This window comes from Notolepis coatsorum (assembly GCF_963971535.1).
Source record: "Notolepis coatsorum genome assembly, chromosome: 8".
Lineage (NCBI taxonomy): Eukaryota > Metazoa > Chordata > Actinopteri > Aulopiformes > Paralepididae > Notolepis > Notolepis coatsorum.
This window is the reverse complement of record NC_140172.1, coordinates 68,286,064-68,306,678: the sequence shown is the minus strand read 5'-3', so window position 1 is coordinate 68,306,678 and position 20,615 is coordinate 68,286,064. Positions and strand designations below refer to the sequence as shown.

General features: G+C 40.5%; 1 protein-coding gene across 1 annotated transcript in view; it reads left to right on the top strand.

Moving 5' to 3' along the window:
* LOC311233190 (plastin-3) overlaps positions 1-20,615 on the top strand; it is a 60,259-nt gene that overhangs the window by 18,994 nt on the left and 20,650 nt on the right. Inside the window, exons 2-4 of the mRNA XM_084320107.1 lie at positions 8,235-8,334; positions 11,605-11,756; positions 15,576-15,705. Coding sequence (XP_084176233.1) covers positions 8,274-8,334; positions 11,605-11,756; positions 15,576-15,705 — 343 coding nt within the window. The 5' untranslated portion in view covers positions 8,235-8,273. The remainder of the gene's footprint in view (positions 1-8,234; positions 8,335-11,604; positions 11,757-15,575; positions 15,706-20,615) is intronic.

Here is a 20,615-nt window from a genome sequence, read left to right as displayed (position 1 = left end):
ATATCTATATGCCTTCTTTCAAAGGGTGCTGGCAGGGCTGTCGTGTTCATTGTGTTCTCTCGTCTGAGCAAACAAGACCACAGCTGTGGAGAGTTCCAGTGGAAAATGTAATGGTGCTGATGCTGTACTAGGGATGGTACCGAATCCGGTACTTTTAAGGGTAGCGACTGAATCACGTCTGTACTACAGAGTACCGATTCACATGAGATCCACCGGTGCCACATTCCGTAATATATTTTTTTTATAAAGTCTGATGACGTCGAAGTGTGCTGCACGTTCACGCGTACAATACACCTAGGATTTGACTTGATTCAACAACAAAGCAGTCGGGGCAATGGCAAGCCGAAAACGGTCGCAAGTGTGGTTACACTTTACAAAGATGGATGCCGACAACGCTCGCTGCAATATTATATATATATATTAAGAAATTGTTCTAAAAAAAGAATAATGATAATAAATAATTTGAAGTTTGAAATCATTTTTACAACTGAGGTAGGTAGATACAATTTTTAGAGACGAGGGCCCTTTCTCACTCACCATTCGGGGTCGAATCAGAGCCGCATCGCACCCAAAAAGGGTGTGTCCGTCCTAGTGAGAATGCTCCCCCCCCCGCAGATAAAAACATACAGCAACAACTGGACAATACCCACAAAAACTATATTTATGGGCAATTTGTGAGTTCAGACCTCAACCAAACAAGCATGTGGAGCCTCACGGCTCAGTCGATGAAAACAAGGAACCACGTTACAAGTAGGGATGCACGATAATTATCGGGCCGATAATTATCGGGCCGATATCAGCAATTATGACGTCATCCCGATAAACTCGATAACGTTATTGATAGCGCCGATAACATATAATACATTTTTTGGTTAAAATAAATCCGGTGTGGGTGGATTTGGATGAAGGGCGCTTGTTTTTATTATAGCCTCCTCCCGTTTTGCCAGTACTGTGGTAAAACTGATAGCGTGTGGTTTAGGAACAGGGAGTTTTTCACAAATCCAGCGCTCCTTTCTTGGCTGTGACGTAGTCACGTTACATTCGGAGACAGACAGTCGATCTGCCAATTACGTCCCACGGCTTGCACCCACCTCTTCTTCTTACCACCAATCAGAAGCTCTCGTTCGTTTATTTACCTGCGGATTGTCAGCCATTACTCTACTCGGAGCTAACGTTATCTCCCCGCCAGCCACATTGACAAGTACCAGCGCTTATACATTACTGGCAAATGTCTTGTTGCACTTGTGGCAACGAGCGTTGTCAGCATTGACTTTAGTAAAATAGACCCAGACTTTTGAACATTTCGTTCTGTCCGCCATTATGAGAGCAGAGCTGTCTGTACTCCAGCGCAGCACCCGTGTGAGTGTGTGTGTGGTGAGTGAGTGTGTGTGTGTGTGTGGGAGGGGAAGAGAGGAGAGAGCAGGCAGCCCGCTCCCCGCGCAGGCAGAGAGACACAGAGGCAGGAGAGATAGACAACGGTCAACAAGATTAGTTTGCGACGTTTAAATTCCTCAAAAAAAAACTCCATAATTTCTCGAGTACCGATAGCAGTACCGATGACGTCGGAGCTTATAAATACTAAAAAAAAATAAAAAAAAATTGATAAAAAAAAATATATATATATATATATACAGTTAAAAAAAATATTATAATACAATAAATATCGGCTTGAGGAGCATAAAGTTATCGGTATCGGTGTCAAAAAATCAATATCGTGCATCCCTAGTTACAAGCACAACACTTCCCTGGCTCGCAATTTTTTTTGCCATTGCTATGTCTATACATTGGTTTCTTGTTCGAATGCATTTATTTCTATAGACCAGTGGTGCCCAACCAGTCGGCCGTGATCGACCGGTAGATCAATGACATGCAATATAATTGCTGCGAGCGATGGGCTAATGTTAGCTGCTGAACGCGTTAACCCTGGAAAACGCTCAAGCGGAATCCACGACACCAGTTCCATCAACTGACATGCAATATAATTGCCGCGAGCGATGGGCTAATGTTAGCTGCTAACTAGTAGATGGGTCTAGTAGACTAGTAATAGGCTAAGCTAACATTAGCTTAGCGTTAACCCTGGAAAACGCTCAAGCGGACTGCACGACACCAGTTCCATTTGTGAGAAAAGGGGGTGGATTATATTGACAAGGCTTGACAAGAGGTTCAAATATAACTTCATATTTATTGGTTATTTGTTTCTTTTATATCAGCATCCAGTTTCCACTGCCGTGTTAACACTCGTCCTGTGTTTACATTCGAGCGTGACATCATCGCCTACGGCAAGCTTACACGCTCAAACGCAAACCGTAAACAAAACCCAGAGCGCACCAAGGCTGAGTGTGTACGCAAACTAGAGGGGGGAGAGGGAGGGGGGAAGTTCACACCCAAGGACGGAACGAGGACGGAACGGACCCGAATGGTGAGAAAGCACCCTAAAGTACTGAGAAATTTTCCGCTGGGTACCGGTATTGGTTCAAATGTGAACGGTACCCAACCCTATGCTGTACCCATAGTAGGCTCAGTGTGGACGGCATGATACTAGTGCAATAGAAAATAACCTAGTAGGGCTGTACCGAATGCTTCGAAGCTTCGATCATAATGTTGACATTCGAATTCTAAATCAACATTCGAATTTAATTATTTTTATACATTTTTATTTTTTGTATATCTTTAATTTTGTCTTCAATCTGTTTAAACCAATGGGGGTTTTCTTCACAGTTGCAGTTAAAGATTAGGCTACACTAATATTATAATATTATACTATAAGACGTCACCATCACTTTCATACCAACTGTGCCCTTATTGGATTATTTATGTTGATTAAACTGATGAGTTATATATTCATTAAAGAAAGTTGATTTAATAAAAGAAAAATACTAATTTTAATCAGATTAATCACTTTATTCAAATTGAGGATTTCGTTAAAAATAATTTTATTTTATTTATTATTATTAAGTACATTCTTTTTTTTATAGACATTCGAAGCTTCGTTTGAATACTTCAATCGAAGCTTCGAATGTTAAAAAATTACATTCGGTACAGCCCTATAACCTAGTGATTCTACTGTCTGCAACACAGTGATTTCCTCGGTTAGAAGCGGTGCTTAGCGGGAGAGGGACCAAGTGGCTGCTGCCGTGCTGTCCACCTTAAATAATGTAGGCATGTAGGGGAGTTTGTAGGCATGCCATCTCTATGTTGAAATGTAGGGACACATGCCTTATCTACTAGTATGGTTGTGTGACAGTTATTCCTAGGGGTGGGAATCACCAGTTTAATCACGATACGATACGATATCGATTCTTTGGACAACGATACGATATTATCCGATATCACACAGTCTGCCACGATACGATACGATTCGATTCAGGTGCCTGCGATCGATATGAGACGATATTATGTGCCCATTTAATACAATCAGTAACATTTAAATCAACAAAAAAAAGGCAATGGAAATATCATGACATTTTTATTTTTGAGCTCTTCCAGACATTTAAATGAAAAACAATCTATTGTTTTTAATACAAATAGACCTCCTATTCACTGTTTTTGGTTCATTTCTTTTTTTTCTCGATATTAATATCCTATTCACTGTCACAGAGCTGTATTTTGGCTGGAAAAGCATATTGGGAGTCCCAAGGTGCAGTACCGGCCAGATCCTGTTAGTGGGGCTATCCCCTAGAATGCACCCTCCCAGTCCCCACTTCTCTCTGCCTATGGCTCTGGGTTAGCTTGTTAGCTCACGCTAAAGTAACGTTATCTTCGATCTTTAACGCGACGTGGGCATAATGGAGTGACGAGGATTGCAAAGCAGGTTAGATGCATTGGACCATAGCTGTCAACGCGCACGGTTTTACCGGGATTCTCCTGTATTTCGACCCTCTGCACGCCGTCTTTACGGCGCACGGATTGGTACGTATTTTGTACTAATTATTATTAGGGATGCTCGATATTGGCTTTTTTACCGATACCGATATTCCGATATTGTCCAACTCCAATTTCCGATACCGATACCGATACCGATATCAACCGATACCGATATATGCAGGGTTTCCCCCCCAAAAAACGGAATAATTTCAGGTAACTAATAATTTCACTGGATGCATTCAAAAGGCTTTCTAAATGTAAGCATTATCTGTGCAAAATATGATCATTAAAAAAGTAAAAATGAACATTTTAAACCAACATGCATACTTTTGACAATAAATAAAATAAGAATTGGTTCTTACTTGCTTGCCTGGGTAAATAAAGGTTAAATAAATGTTAAAAAAAAAAAAAAAAAAAAAAAAAAAAAAAATTGTTATTGTTTTTTTTTTTTTTTTACCGATACCGATATTTTTCGATATCACATTTTACTGCCGATATCGGCCGATAATATCGGTCGGCCGATAATATCGGACATCCCTAATTATTATTATTCTTTTTTTTACAAAATGGGTGCAATTCTCCTCCGTGACGACAGGTGGCAGCAGTGTAGATTAGACCGTTATCACAGGAAGTCAGACCGGGAGACGAAGAAGAATAAGAACAGAACAGCGAGCGGATTTGCTCAGAGCTCAGGGGAGAGACTGATGCGGCACCGAGGGTGTCAAATCAACTTAGCCAGTGTCTCTTGATTGCCCACTCTGTGGCTTTTGTCTCTGGAACAAAGGGTTTGCAAATCTTCTGTGGATAAAACAATACAAAGTTACTGTGTATGTGATGCAGGAAGGAATGTGTAAATGTCTTGGTGAACAGCCGTTTGCTCTGCGCCTCGGCGTCCCCCTCCTTCACTCTGACGCCCAATTTCCTGAATGCGATTTATAAATAATAATTGATCCGTTTTAAAAGTTGTCGTGAATTGTCATGGTATGACAAATACAGTTACTGGTAACTGAATGAATGAATGAATGAATGAGAACTTTATTTAACAGATTGCAGAATGGGTACAATACAGTACGGCTCAATACATACAATTGTTAAGGGGATGCAGACCTGAGAAAGACGTTTGTCTTGTTTCCATCAGGGTCCCCCATTTTCAACTCGCAGGCATTGCAGAGATATTGAGGAAAAACAAAATCGCATTGGCTTTTTTTCTATCTCACATTTCTCTGTAGACACACACTGTTCCAAAATGATATATGAATTGAAAATGGGGGACCCTGATGGAAACAAGACAAACGTCTTTCTCAGGTCTGCATCCCCTTAACAATTGTATGTATTGAGCCGTACTGTATTGTACCCATTCTGCAATCTGTTAAATAAAGTTTTCATTCATTCATTCATTCATTCATTCATTCATTCATATTCCCACTGCTAAATTAATGACCATAGGTATTTTTTTATAGCTTTAACGAGTTGTAGTATTAATATGTAGCCTACAGTGATGAAGGTATAAAGACACTATGGTAATACATTGATTGATAGCTTTTATAGTTTCACAAACACATCAAGACAAATCACAAACACAAAGAAATAAAAAGAACAATAGTATGTTGCCAGACACTGTCACATCAATGAATACACCATGTCATATGCTTTACACTAAGGACGCAAGGGGCTGATTCTCTGACATATATACACACATTACATATATACACATACACATTATATATATATATATATATATATATATATATATATATATATATATATATAATATATACACCAGCGCCGCCAATAGATAAAAAAAATTAACTAATCAATCTCACAATTTTCTGTAATCAATCTAGATTAATCTAGATTAAAAACAGCATTTTTCTACATAAAACCGAAGCTTGTAACAGATATTTACTTGAGTAAAATCATGGAATTAATGTAAAATCAACACAAAGAAAGTATATTTAGATTCAAAGACTATTTTAATAGCTTTCTTTGAATACAGTTTCTCTCCTGTGAAATACATATGTTCAACAAAACCATAATTTACATAGCATTTACACTCTAAGTAGGAAAAGTTTACCCTACAACGAAATGGCTGGGTACATACAGGTTTTGACCAGCAGATGGCAGTGACGAGGCAGCTCCATTGGGAGGGGGCGGGGCCGGGTTGGAGGGGGCGGGCTGAGGGGGCGGGGCCAGGAGAAGGGGCGGGGCTAAAACTTGCACGTTTTCTCAAAACGAAATGTTGACAGCTATGGCATTGGACCCGTTGTGGAATAAAACAGCAGGGACATGTTTTGGGTCACAGAATAGGCACACTAGTCTTGCTCTAGTGACGCTCTAGACGCTACTGGTGTTGATGTTAAACGGAGTTTGAGTTTCACAACACTGGGCGCGGGGCGATGACGTCGCCGGATTTTCAAAATAAGAGTATCGCACTATGAATCGATCTTTTTACGTGGCATCGATCCTATTTGATTATTGATAATAGATCGATATATCGATCTGGATCGATGTATTGTCCCACCCCTAGTTATTCCAGTATGCTGGATGAGAATATTTGAAAAAGTACTCCCACTTAGGCCCCGTTTAGACGGAAACGCTAGCAGGTGAATCCGCAAAAATATTTTTACGGATGTGCCTTTCGTTTATACGGAAACGGCGTTTTTACGGGGTGAAACCGCAAAAAAGTGAGACTACCTTCCAGGGTGGAATTCCTAGAAACGCAAAAGCTTTGCGCTCTCGTCTAAACTGTTAAACCGTATAAATCTGTTAAAACGATGACGAAAGGGTTGTCACGGCTCTGGTCGCGCGTACTGCTTACGTCACAGGTAGCAGGTATGCGCCAGTAGCCGAGACATAAACAAAGCAAGTATGTCTATCAACGGAGATCACCTGAAGGCTACATTGGCAGTACTTAGTTTTAACCCTTTCACTGCCACACGACAGAAGGTTAACCCTTTACTATCACACAACCGGCTGTCGTGTGGCAGTGAAAGGGTTAAATACACAAGAATCTGTCCCGCGGCGTGAGTGGACCCACTGTCTGTGAGTGACTCTGATTTGGTCCAATCACATTCCCCATCCACAGTCTGCGAATCAGAGGCAGAGTAGGGCGGGTCTTCACAGCACGTCATGTGACATATGCGCCAATCGTGTGACAGCGGTTCTCCGTCGTTACAGCCTCGTCTGCACAGAGAATTCCACCCCAAAACGCTCGTCTAAACGCAAAATTTAAAGTGAAACCGCAAGATGACTTTTGCGGTTTCTGTTCACAAAACGCTCGTCTAAACGTAGCCTTAGTGACGCGCTGACTACAGAGGAGTTATTCAAAAGTAAATACAAATATATCTAAAAATATGTATTGACCCCAGACCCTTCAGTGTATTTTCCAGTTCCTTTGTAGGTCTGAAAATAAACATGAGGTTTCCAGTTCTTGACATTTTTTTTAATAAAGATTAAAGAAACTATAGAACCAATAAGACAAATGGACGCAGGGCTTTCCTCATGAGTTGCGACTTTGCGAGTTGCAAAGCATAAAGCTTCCTTCAGGGTGTGTGTAGGAACCCTGGTGGCAGCATAAAGCTTCCTTCAAGGTGTGTGTAGTAGGGCTGAAACTAATGACTATTTTGGTAGTCGACTAATCTGTCGATTATTTTTTCGATTAGTCGACTAATCAAAAAAAAATTCTCTCTCTCCTATATGTTAAATTATTTTAAGTAGCCAAGCGTTACACTATAAAAACTAACTAGATCGTTGATGATAAACATTTAACTTCATTAGCTGAAATATTCTAAAATCATTGTCTGCTATAAGCCATTCTCCCTTTCTGTGTGTGTGCGCTGCGCGCATGTCCCATCTCTGATCTTTGGCAAGACCAGATCAGGTCAGAGGAGTTTGATTTAGTGAGGATGGCCAAATAATGTTATTTAAACTTAAAGAAAATAATAATACATAATAAATGTATACAATAACATGATCATACAACATTCAAAAATGGTTGTAGGAACGGTTTGGGAGAGGGACGTAGGGAGGGGTTTTAGTTTGTGTGGTGTGATAACAATGTTGAAATTGAGAAGTTTAGACTTTAGTTTAGTTTTACAACTGAAATTACATTTTTGTTATGAAAGTACCAAAAAAAGGTACTGGACGGTTCAAATGTCAAACGGGTAGCACCCACTGCAGACGGACAGGAAAGATGGGATTTTGGCATGTCTTGCGACAGGTGATTGAAACTGATTGGAACCCACAACGTTGCAAATACATCTGTGCACATACATAACCTGCTGGACCACCAGGATGCCCCTCCCACTGTTCTCTTTAAGACCCTATTTATAATCCAGTTCTCTCCGTTTCTTTTTACTTTCTCTCTCCAGGACCTACCCCTCTCTGACCGACCATCTCGGGTCAAGAAGATGGCAGGAAAGATTTCAAAGGAAGAGCTGGAAGAATTGAGAGATGCCTTTGGGCAAGTTGGTGAGTTGCATCTAAACTATCTTTCATCTTTTCATTACTATGACATCATACTATAGTTGACCCCTTCAGACGACGAACCGTAGAAATTGGCTCTCTTTTTTATGATGAGTGATGTTTTTAAATATCACTTATCTAAAGACTTGCTTGTATGTCTTGGGGGGTTCTGTGCATAGTACCTCATAGTGCACACATCTACCCATATAACTATGATAGCATGTATAATCGTGCTGTATACCATAGTTTTATATTTACAGCATATATATATATATATATATATATATATATATATATATATATATATATATATATATACACATCTGTCTGAATATACCTGCATATAATCCTTCCATATAACTACTTATACACCTGCATATAACCCATATAACTCTGTATGATGCCACGTACATCTACCGGTATGTTGTATATACTGTACATATAGCTGTAGAGTAGATACTATATCTGTACATATCCCTTACTTACTCTTACTAGTTACGCTGCTGGCCAGTACTTACTACCATAGTGTATTTATACCTGTATCACTGTACATATTAATACTACAACTCTGTAAAAACATCTGATTAGCACTATTACTCAGTAGTAAAAATGTATATATTTTATATCCAGTTTAGTCACCTGTACATTGTATATTACTATTGCACTTTACTGTTCCTTTTGCACTTACTTCTTTTGGGTGTACTGTACTTCTGCTGTATAATGACAACAAATTATAATCTAATCTATTTGTTAAAGAAAGTAGAGCTTGTCTAGTTTCAGGTCTGGTGATGTGTAACACTGACCAACTGCAAACAGGTTCAGTGGTAAAACGAATCTGGATTCAAGAACTCCTATCCTCATCATTGCACGTGATTATGTAGTATACTAGAAACAAGGCCAGATTAAGACTTCAGAGGCCCCTGGGCCAGATTCTTGTGGAGGCCCCCCCACACACACGTGCACGCACGCACAGTGGCGTTTTTATATGTCACTTTAAAAAATATATAGAATACCGTAATTCCTCTAATAGTAACCCCGGCTTGTATTTGTTTCAACTGTAGTGGATACCAGGCTTGTATTAGGAGGAGGCATGTATAAGAGAGAGGCCTATATTTCTAATTTTCGTATCTCTTTTATTTTTTTTACTGAATGAATGAATGAAAACTTTATTTAACAGATTGCAGAATGGGTACAATACAGTACGGCTCAATACACACAATGTTAAGGCAGGGGATGCAGACCTGAGAAAGATGTTTGTCTTGTTTACATCAGGGTCCCCCATTTTCAATTCATATAGACATTTATGACATGCACAACATACATGACATTTATGGCATAGGGACATATAGGTATTTAGTACTAGTACTAGTGTGTAGTGTGGAGGCCCCTAGTCGCGTTATTTCTAAACCTAGCCGCATTTCTGGCAAGACGCTCTCTGATTGGCCGATGCCTGTTTCTACACTGGTTAAGCTTAGGCACTCTAGGGTTCCATCCTAGAGGCTAATCTCTCCTGTGACAAAATGGCATCCAATGTAATAAAAAAAGTCAACCAACGAACTCGATTCTTGTACCGGATCTCCTCTCTGGTAAACAAGAATACCCTGAAGACTCTGGCAGGAGCACTCATTCAGGGGTACTACGACTATGCTTGCACCTCATGGTACCAAAGCACCTCAAAGGCGCTAAAAACAAAATTACAAACATCTCAAAACAAACTGGTCAGACTACTGCTTGACCTTACTCCTAGAACCCACCTCACCCCTGCCCACTTTGACAACCTAGGATGGCTTAGAGTAGACGACAGAGTACAGCAACTTGCAATGGGCCTGGTCTACAAGATACACTACACGACCAAGGTACCCATGTACATGTCAAAATACTTCCCAAAGGTCAGTGAATACCACGATCACAACACCAGAGGGAGCTCCACAAATCATGTTAAACCCAGATTCGGCTCAAATAAGGGACTAAACACGTTTCGCAATTATGCCACATCAATGTGGAACGCCCTACCCAAAGCTGTAAAGGAATGTGGATCACTACCCACTTTCAAAACCTCTCTCAAGGGACACCTACGGGAGACTGCAATTCAAAACTGGCCCCTGTAAATATCCTAACCCAACCCCCTCCAATGTCATTTACCTAGTATGGTTATCAATAGTCCAATGTACAATTTTGATTGTTTGTACAGTGTCTCCTCCCCCCCCCCCCCCCCCCTCAATGTACAGTTTTGCTTGTTTATACAGTGTGTCTCCCCCCCCCTCCACCCCAACCACCTCCAATGTAAATTACCCAGTATGGTTGTCAATATCCCAATGTACCCAACCCCCCCCACCCAACCTCCTCCAATGTACAGTTTCTACGTCAAATGTATATACTCCCTTTTCTTGACTCCTTCTGTATCACAAACAGTACTGTATTTGCAAATCTGGTATGTCATAAATGTATAGATGTAGCAGTACTGACTATCTGTATGTCATGTATGTCATATATGTCCTGATGAATTGAAAATGGGGGACCCTGATGTAAACAAGACGAAAGTCTTTCTCTGGTCTGCATCCCCTTAACAATTGTGTGTATTGAGCTGTACTGTATTGTACCCATTCTGCAATCTGTTAATAAAGTTTTCAATCAATCAATCAAAACTCTTTCGAAGTTGGTTAAGGTTAGAGTTTGTCTTAGAGCGTGACGGGCTGACGGCAAGTTCTTTCGACGGTTAAGCTTAGGCACTCTTTCGAAGTTGGTTAAGGTTAGAGTTTGTCTTAGAGCATGGCGATAGAACGCCAGGTAGTTTGCAGGCTGTTTGACGAGGAAATGGGCAAAGACACAGCTCGTCACGCGATTGGGCAAACATGTCAGTGGCCAATCAGAGAGCGTCAGTCAGTGCCACATTCATATATATATATTATATATATTATATATATATATTATTTTTAAGTGAAGATTGGTGAAATTTAGGTTTGCACTTCAATCTCAATAGGGAAATTCATCTTGGTTTGATCATTTTTGTGTCAAATAAAAACAAAGCTTATTTGAATGATTTCCTTGGTGTTTCTAGTTTTTAAGAGAAAAAAATCGATGTAAATCGGATGTGGTGTGAACAAATCTGAGATAAAAATTTTAGGCCATATCGCTGCTTGTCTCTGTTATACCTCATCCTCTAGTACTGATTACCTGCTTGTCTCTGTTATACCTCATCCTCTTGTACTGATTACCTGCTTGTCTCTGTTACACCTCATCCTCTGGTATCTGACCATCCTTATTGTGATTCTGCAGATCTTGACAGCAGTGGCTTTATCTGCGACAATGAGCTCCATGACCTCTTCAAAAAGGCCAACTCTCCCCTGCCAGGTTACAAGGTCAGGGAGATCATCCAGAAACTCGACCGCAACATGGACAACAAGATCAGCTTCGACGAGTTTGTGTCGGTACGTCGTTCACCCTCATAACTGCTTCTCCCAGGAGAAACTCGATTTGCTCGTTTCTCTTGGGTTGGTACGAGCAAATCAAGTTTGACGAGTTGGGTGTCCATTTCCTTGCACCACTGGCTCCTGACTGGTACCACTATGCAAAGTAGCTTTTAGCAGTTGAGTGCACACTGCATGCATAATACCATTGACTCCCTCCTTTTCCCCCTGCTCCTTTCCACGCACAGGGAATGTGGAAATGAGGTCAGCAAAGTGGTGTGAGTTCCAGTATTTTGTTTCAGTAGTGATGAGAGAGCAATAATTTGCAGAGGCCTTTGGTACAGTACAGCCACATGGTCCAAAAATGTTGAGGCCACACCTTAACATGTAGAATTTTAGCTGGGTTTTTTCTCTCCCCCCCAGAAACACTTGTCATATTGTAGGACAGAGTTTCTACACATATTCTTCAGTTTCCTTAAAAGGTCTGGTCATCGTCCTCATTGAAAGTAAGGGACACAGCTTGCTGCAGGCTTGTAGCTAGCTGTGGTCTGATGAATACAATTCAAAGAGTCCTGTAAGCTCATTATTGGAGGACACATAGCTTTTTCTAAAATGTTCAATTATCTAAATTGTTCGTGCCAAATAGGCCTCTTATCAGTTGACCGATCCAAAGCTCCCCCCTTTTTTCTTGACCCTCCAATCACTACCGTTGCTTTCCTCGGTCAAGCTAAGACTGGACGGGATCTGTCACTTCTGTGTGGTCCCCTCTGACAAAAAGCAATGGCTGTATGAAAATATCCATTGCATTGAGTGGTTCTCACACTACGGGTCGCGACCCAAAGTGGGGTCGCGGGTAGGTGACAGTGGCAACAAAAAATATATAATATTAAAATCAAGAGAAAAACCGACAAGCTCAACTCGGATAGACTTTTCCACCTGGCAGCTGTGTGTATTTGCAATGTCTCGCCCCTTCATCAACGGAGGCCGACGCACAGTATTCCAATACACATCTCACTACATCCTGCGCATGTATAATCGCGGAGGCCACGCCTGATCTTTTGTGTGTAACCTGGACACTCGCAATGGATAGGTTTGTTGTTGGAAGCGGTACCGGTTGGCAGTGTGTTCCAAATGCTGGCAAAAGAGAGGCAGAATCTAGTAGTAGCAACACCAGCACTACTAAAACGAAACAGTGTAAAATAAGCTATGATCTTAAATACCTTGCATATGTATTTACTTGGACTGGACAAGAAGATGACCCGAGACCACAGTGTGTTTTGTGTATCCTTGCTAACGAGAGATTTAAGCCAAAAATAAATCTCTGCCTCTTTCTCAGAACAACACAGCCACGTATCATGGAACTGTGTTCAAATGTACAGGCACACCCTTCCCATTGAGTCTAGTTTTTTTTTTTTTTTTTTTTATTCTTAAAGCGCATGTGAATGCATTTTCTTTTCTTTTTTTATGTTCCGTCAACATATTTTGGCTAAATATTTTTTTTTGTTTATTTGAAAATTATTCAATTACATGTTACAACAAGTCATGCATCCTAAAATTATCAAGGATAGCACAAAACAAGTCAGACTGATTTCCATTGTTGTCCATGGTCTCAGCAGCACATAGTATTTACATTAACATGTATTACACATTATCATCAGCTTACAGTATATTGCAAAAAATAAAAAAGTTAAATACAGCATTAATAAAATATGTACAAAATGTACAGACACACTAAAACTACACTACACTAAAACAGGATCCCTGAGTTACTCTGGGACCTTTTCTATGAGCCATTTCCTAACGTTCACCTTGAAACTATACAGGTTCAAGCCCTGTTTGGTGGTCAAAGGCAACTCATTCCACTCCTGTGCTCCTGTGTGAGCAAATTAGCACTGTCTCATCTTTGTTTTAGACCTTGGAGGATGCAAGTTTGCTAAGTTAGATCTCCTTTTGTGGCTGTGTGATTCCCTAACACTAGAAAAATTGTTGCAAAAATATTTGGGGGCCCTGTTATCGATTATTTTGTGTACCATGTTGAGCCTAAGCTGGGCTACTTTGGCCTCAACTGGTAGCCAGTTGAGTTCCTGAAAATGACACTTCCCAACATGATCACGAGGGCCTAGGGCCCTAGGCCCATCACTAGCTTATTCTGTGACACCTGTAGTTTCTTCTTTAATGAAACTGACAGTCCCCCAAACCAGGCTACACTAGCATAATTAAAATGACACTGCACCAGGCTGTTAGCTAGTAGTCTTAAGGCTTTCCCTGTCAAGCAGATTGGCCTTTCTAGCCAAAAACCTGGTGCAGGCATTTACTTTACCCAGCACCTGTAAGGCCATTCCCTCCCCCCAGACTCTCATCCAGCATACAACCCAGGTACTTCACTGCTGTTCTTGCTGCTATAACCTCTGACCCTAATTCTACCTTGAGTTCAGGAGCCTCTTTTAATCTGGGCTTAGATCCGAACAAAATAGACTGTTTTACCTAAGTGAAGTGAGAGCCTATTGTCAGACAGCCAATTGCTAACCTTAGAGCGGTGCAAAGGAGACCCAGGGAGCTCCGGCCGAGTGTCTAGAACGGGGATCAAAGGAAAAAGATCAAAGGATCCAAAGACGAGTATACTAGTTTTTGGCACTCAAGCGTTGGTGACAACGTGAGTATAGTAGTTTTTGGCGCAGAAAGAGTTATGTTTGGCGGCACCAAAAAAAATCCAAAATAAAATTGTCGTGGTATAAAAGTTTGAGAACCCCTGGCATAGACCTATATATATATATATATATATATATATACACTGTTCCTTTTCATCTGCTTCCTGTCCTGAATGGGCAAAACGGTACCATTGTGGCTGGGGTGAGGTGACGAAAACTGCGACTACTTCTGGCCAAGCAATAGGAGTGGTCAAGTCAGCATTATAGAATACAAAGCGGTGTTCAAATGAATCATGCCTCATCACTATAAATATTACTCCACCCATGATGCACATAAACAGAAAAGATTAAGTGTTTTTTACTAAATAGACCTTGTTGTGAGCAGTTTGATCTAGGAACTACTTTCTACCGAAGTACACCCTATTCATTATTTATTTTGATCACAACAAGGTCTGTGAATTATTATTTTGAGTAACCAAGTCATTATCTCTGGAAAGAGGCATTGCTTGAGTTTTTCAAATGTTTTTGGTGCTTTTAGCGCCACAAAACAAATGAGCCCTTTAGCTCCATTGGAGTGACGGCAGACATTTCTACTTCTAGGCCAGATATCTCAAACTAGCCAAATCACACCGAAACTACACTGGGTAAGGGGGAAATATGTATATATTTTTTATTTTATTTGGGTGAACTGTAAATTATTTGAATACAACACAAGGATTCAATGTGCCAGATGACATCATTGGTGGGCCATATTCAAACTCATTTACTCTCAATAACTAAATTAATGTGTGCAAAAGAGTTTTAGGATGTGTGCAAGATTATGTGCGAAACAAATCGCCAATGTTTTTTTAAGGGTTCTATTGTGTTTATAGGAGAAAGTGCATATGGTATCGATATTGCGGCAAATGAGTATTAAAACGTTCAAATATTAAGAATCTATACAATACGCATTCAATCTAATAATTCAACATTTCTAACATGAATACAGTATGTGAAAAAGCATAATACTCAAGTCTTCCTTTTTTGAGTTGCTGCATGTAAACGCTATATCCCATTTACAACAGCCAGGGCAAGCTCATAAGAAGATTATAAGAAACTCACCTATGATAGGCAGGAGATGCCAATATTGTCCTGGATGTTGAGACATATAAAACCATCTTCCTGAATTCCGTTTGACGTTCCTTTTTCACAGATCTTCCAAGAGCTGAAGAGCAGTGACATTGCTAAAAGTTTCCGGAAGGTCATCAATAGAAAAGAAGGGATCCTGGCTATCGGGGGCACATCTGTGCAGTCGAGCGAGGGCACACAACACTCATTCTCTGGTAAGACGCACACATAAGGGGTCTAAGGATGGTTTGAGCAAGATGTAGGGTCTAAAGATGGTCTGAGCAGGATGTCTGGTATAGGACTGCAACTAACGATTATTTTGGTAGTCGACTAATCTGTTTTATGTTTTTGATTAGTCGACCAATCTAACGATTATTTCTGTCACACCCTCCATCTCTGCTTCCTGTGGGCGCAGCTCCTTTTCCGGGCTCCTGTGCATGTTTTATCTCACATGCTCAAGTCTGCACACCTGTGATTGTCACCCTGTTGTCCAGTCCCTCTGCCTTAACATAACATGATCCCATACCAAATTAAAATAATGACTCATGAAACATTTGAATTTGGATCTTAAGCTACTTGCTTAATCAAATCTATTTGAATAACATAAATACAATAATCAATCATAATGAAAACAAAATAAATAAATTAAAGTGCAAGTTTAAATGTAAAGATTATGTGCAAATAATGTTTTAAAAATAACTCAAAGTAGCAGTCTCTGCCCCAGCACCGCAATTCTGATGGGGCTGTTAACTTGGTCCAGGCGGGTGACATGGATCCACCCACTAGGCTCCACCATCTCCAACAGCTGTAGGGGAAGAGGAGGATGAGTCAGATCAGACAGACTTCTAGGTCTTTTGTTTGCTGTGTGTGTGTGAGTGAGAGGAGCTGTGTGTATGCGAGTGTGTCTTACTCTGATCTCCTGCAGGGGAACACACAATTTACAAATTACCCGTGATTGCATTGCTATAGCACAAACTTATAAATCATCAGATATAAGATAGCTAGCACTAACGTTCCCTGTCTCTGCAGTCTTGCCTGCAATTTTGCCCAAAAAGTTAAATTTGTTTCGGATTAAAACCCGACTATACTCGTGATTGGCACGCAAGCGATGGCGAGTTAACCCGACTATACTCGTGGTTGGCACTGAATGGGTTAAAAACGAAGGTTCGAACGTCTGTTCGGAAAAACCCTGACGAAGTTCGAAGCCCAAAAAGAGGCTTCCGGGACAGCCCTACTAACCCAGCTCACACCAGCCGCCGACAAAGGAAGGAACACCATTTTTTTCTTACAAGCGTTGACTGGAATGTCGTGTTTGGGTCGAACAAACCTCAACGTTATTGCCATAAAATACAACGGATATTGTTTCTTTACCAAAAAAAACGTGGTAATTTCTTATGGAATTGTTGCCATTATCCGGAAGTAAATGTACTTACGGTAGATTTCATTCAGTCTTTGCTGCCTTCTACCGGGAGCCTGGTGGTACTAAATCCAGATTTAAAAGTGGCATCGAAAAGAGATCTCTGCCTTCTTTTAAATAGCTATTACTTACTTACTTAAACCCTTTTGCTCTTTGGGGAGCATAGGTCATTCATGAAATCTCTCCAGCTGGTTCGGTGTTGGGCGATTTTCTCTGCTTCCTTCCATGATGTTTTTTATCAGCTGGGCAACGTCCTTTCGGCTTGAGTTGTCCAGCACCATACTTGTCTGGGGAGAGACACCTTCCACGTCCAAACTTCGCTGTGTATTTTCCATGAATGTTTCTGTAATCATTTTGTTCCGCTAAGCGGGTGATTGGCCCACCTAGAGGTGCTTTTTTGTCAGGGTATTGCTCCCTTAGCCCTTTGCCCTCTCAGGCCCACCGGGCAGTGGTTGAACCATTCTTCGTCTGTTCCCTCACCCGAGACCAGTTTGTCATGGGTGACCCTACCAGGAGCACTAGGCTCCAGACAACATAGCTCTCAGGATCATAAAGACACGCAAACCTCTCCACCGCGATAAGGTGATGGTTCCAGGAGAGGAAATAGCTATTACACGGCCATAATAGAGGCATTTATAGGCCTGATATTTTTTTTTTTTTTTTTTTTTATTATTGCAAAACAAAAATTATTAAAAGTCAGTACTCAACACACAATGCATAATGAAACTTTCAGTAAAGGTGGTTAAACTATATGCAAGTACAGAAACAAGATAAAACAAAAATAGTCTATAATAACATTTTAACCGTATACAGTGTATATCCAGCGAAATTACAATTATATAAATGTTAGTATATAATATACCCCTAATACCTATTTTCTAAAACCCTACACACATATGCTCCAGCTCGAACCCCCCCCTCCCGGACCCCCTCTTGGATAGTACCTCCATTATCCCTCACTCCTAACCAGACACTACCATTATAAGCTAGCTTTTATTCTCTCCACCACTTCTAACCACATTGACATTTTGGATTCATTGAGACCCAGAATTCTTGCTGTAGATATTTTTTGATATATCACATCGAGATATGTAAGAAACCACACTTTTCGGCACATTTTTCCCTATTGAAACCAACGTGATGCGATCAGTTTTTTAGCTACTGTGATACCCGATAAAACCAATCTCTTTAGTTGTGGATTCACTGCAAACTCAAAAACATCATTCAATAGTAATACCGAGGGGTGTACAGGTATATTCCAAGATACGAGTATTGATAATTGTTGGGACACATCTTTCCAGAATGCCTTAACTGGTGGGCAGTCCCAATACATGTGCATAAATGTTCCTTCGTCCCCATTTGTACATTGGGAGCATTTGGAGTCTTGTTTAAGCCCCATTTTGCACAGCCTTATAGGAGTCAAGTATGTCCTGTGAATATAGTTCAGATTGATTTGTTGATGATCCGGGTTCCTTGATGTAAGTCGGACATTTGCCCAGGCTCCTTGCCAATCAAAGTCATTTTCCAGGTCTGGTATATCCCTCCTCCAGACAGTGTCTAGTTGAAGGGTTTCATACGAGGACGTTAGTAATTGATAATAAAAACCTGATACAAAACCTCCCAATGTTTCTCTTTCATAGAAAAATTTGTGGTATCTGTGGTGTTCAATTGGTATGAGTAATGGAACACTGTGAGACCTCAGACAAAGTCGTAACTGTATGTAAAAAAGCCATGTGGACTCGGTGAGGTTAAACTTTGTGCATATTTCGACATAACTACAGAGGCCTGTAGGCCTGATATTCTATATTCATATTTCATATTCCATGTGTCCAGATGGCAAAATTCAGTACCGTTATCTACAAAAAACCCTGTAAATGATCTGCCCTTTGTTCATTTGCTTAGCTTTTTACTATACTTGAACCCAAGAAGGTGCTGAATGAGCTCAGTGGCATCTTTTTGCTTTTGGTCATTGTCAGCATGTTATTCACCGTCAAAGATGGAAAAAAACCTGAGTAATAATTTATATTCTCCTTTTGGTTCATTACAATTTACTCAAGCATAGTATCTAATCTAATAATGTACTGTAACAAAGTACTTTTACTTTGTTATTTTACACCACTGGTCACAACCAGCAACACCCCTCTTTTCTCTGGGTCAGTGACCCTTATTTACCCTCATTAGAGAGAATCTATTATCACAAATCTATGAGAAGATATTAAATTACACCTCACTAAGTTAGCTGTATCTTTTTTGGAGCCAGGAACACTGCCTACCAAATGTATTGCCCTGTTTGTGTTGAATGTGTTTTACTCATGGGTATGGGGTAGCCAGGCAGTAAAGGAAATAATTAATAACAAAATTGGTGTGTGCTATACTACTAAAAACCATGCGTTTGATACAAGGGATGAAAGAGGTGCTGGAAAATAAACGATTAACTAGATTTAGACTAGTTTCTTTGCAAAGAAAACGTAACAAACATGTTCTACAGATTCAAGGAAGTCGTATAAAACGAGATACAATTATGTCCCCTTTTAACACATTGACCGCCACAGCAGGGGGCACTGATACCCCATTCATCGCCAGGTCTTTATTCAATGGATATAGTTTTAGACTGTGACATTTGCAAGTGCTTAAAATATATCTATCAATCGGTCTAATAACGCCGTCGACCCTCAGTGAGTTGCTTCTAGTCAACATGCCCGAGACGGATTGTTTTTTCATCTGTACATTTCCGTGTATTTTTCAGTAATTCCAGGAAAAAGGCGAGAAAAGGCTTTTTACTGTAATCCAGTAATCACGTTGTAATTTTTCGGCTGATTATCTAATCATCCTGAAATCAATGCTAGATTATCATTAGTATGTCTCCTCGTCCATACATGAAATGACCGTCGTAGTGGGGTGCACTGCTCGCCCCCCCCCACCGCAGGCAACGGTAAACAGCCATACACGGTTCACACAGATAGCTGTGATCGCGGTAGAAATAAATGTCAGATCAACGATCAAATTCATATATAATGTTCTTACCTTGTATCTGATGTAATGCAAAAGAGATAATCCATATATCTGATCGCAATTCCAAATAATGCTTGTGGAGGTCCGCACCACACTACCGACCGTTTCACAATGACGGGCGGGCGGGGTTACTGTTGCATGCCATAGTTGTATAGAACAGGCTTGCCTGAATATTTAAACCCCGCCGGCCTGGCTCAGATCGCCTCCTAAAACACACCAGCTCATTTTCAATGAGATGCAATAGCTCCGCCTGGCAGTAGAGGGTGGTGTTGACTGTCTGCCAGCTCAGACAGGCTCTGAAGGGTCTGCAGAGGCTGCAGCTATGAATTATGAATAGATATAGCGAATAAACGAAATAACGATCCCAAAAACGAGTAAACTCGTTATTGGCGTTATTCGATTGGCGGCCAATAACGAGTAAACTCGTTGTTGGCGGCCATTGTGTTAAGGCTATAACCAGAAGTTCGGTTACCATATATATATATATATATATATATATATATATATATATATATATATATTAAAAAAAAATAAAAGGAAACAAATAGCAGCCCTGCCAGGTCCCTCTGTTTAGAGAAAAATAACTGGAGGCAATGCCATTAGCTCATATTGGTAATGAGTACAATATTCTGATCCTGGTGTAGAAAGCTGACCCAAACCCAATTTTCTCCAACACTGCAAGCGGATAATCCCACT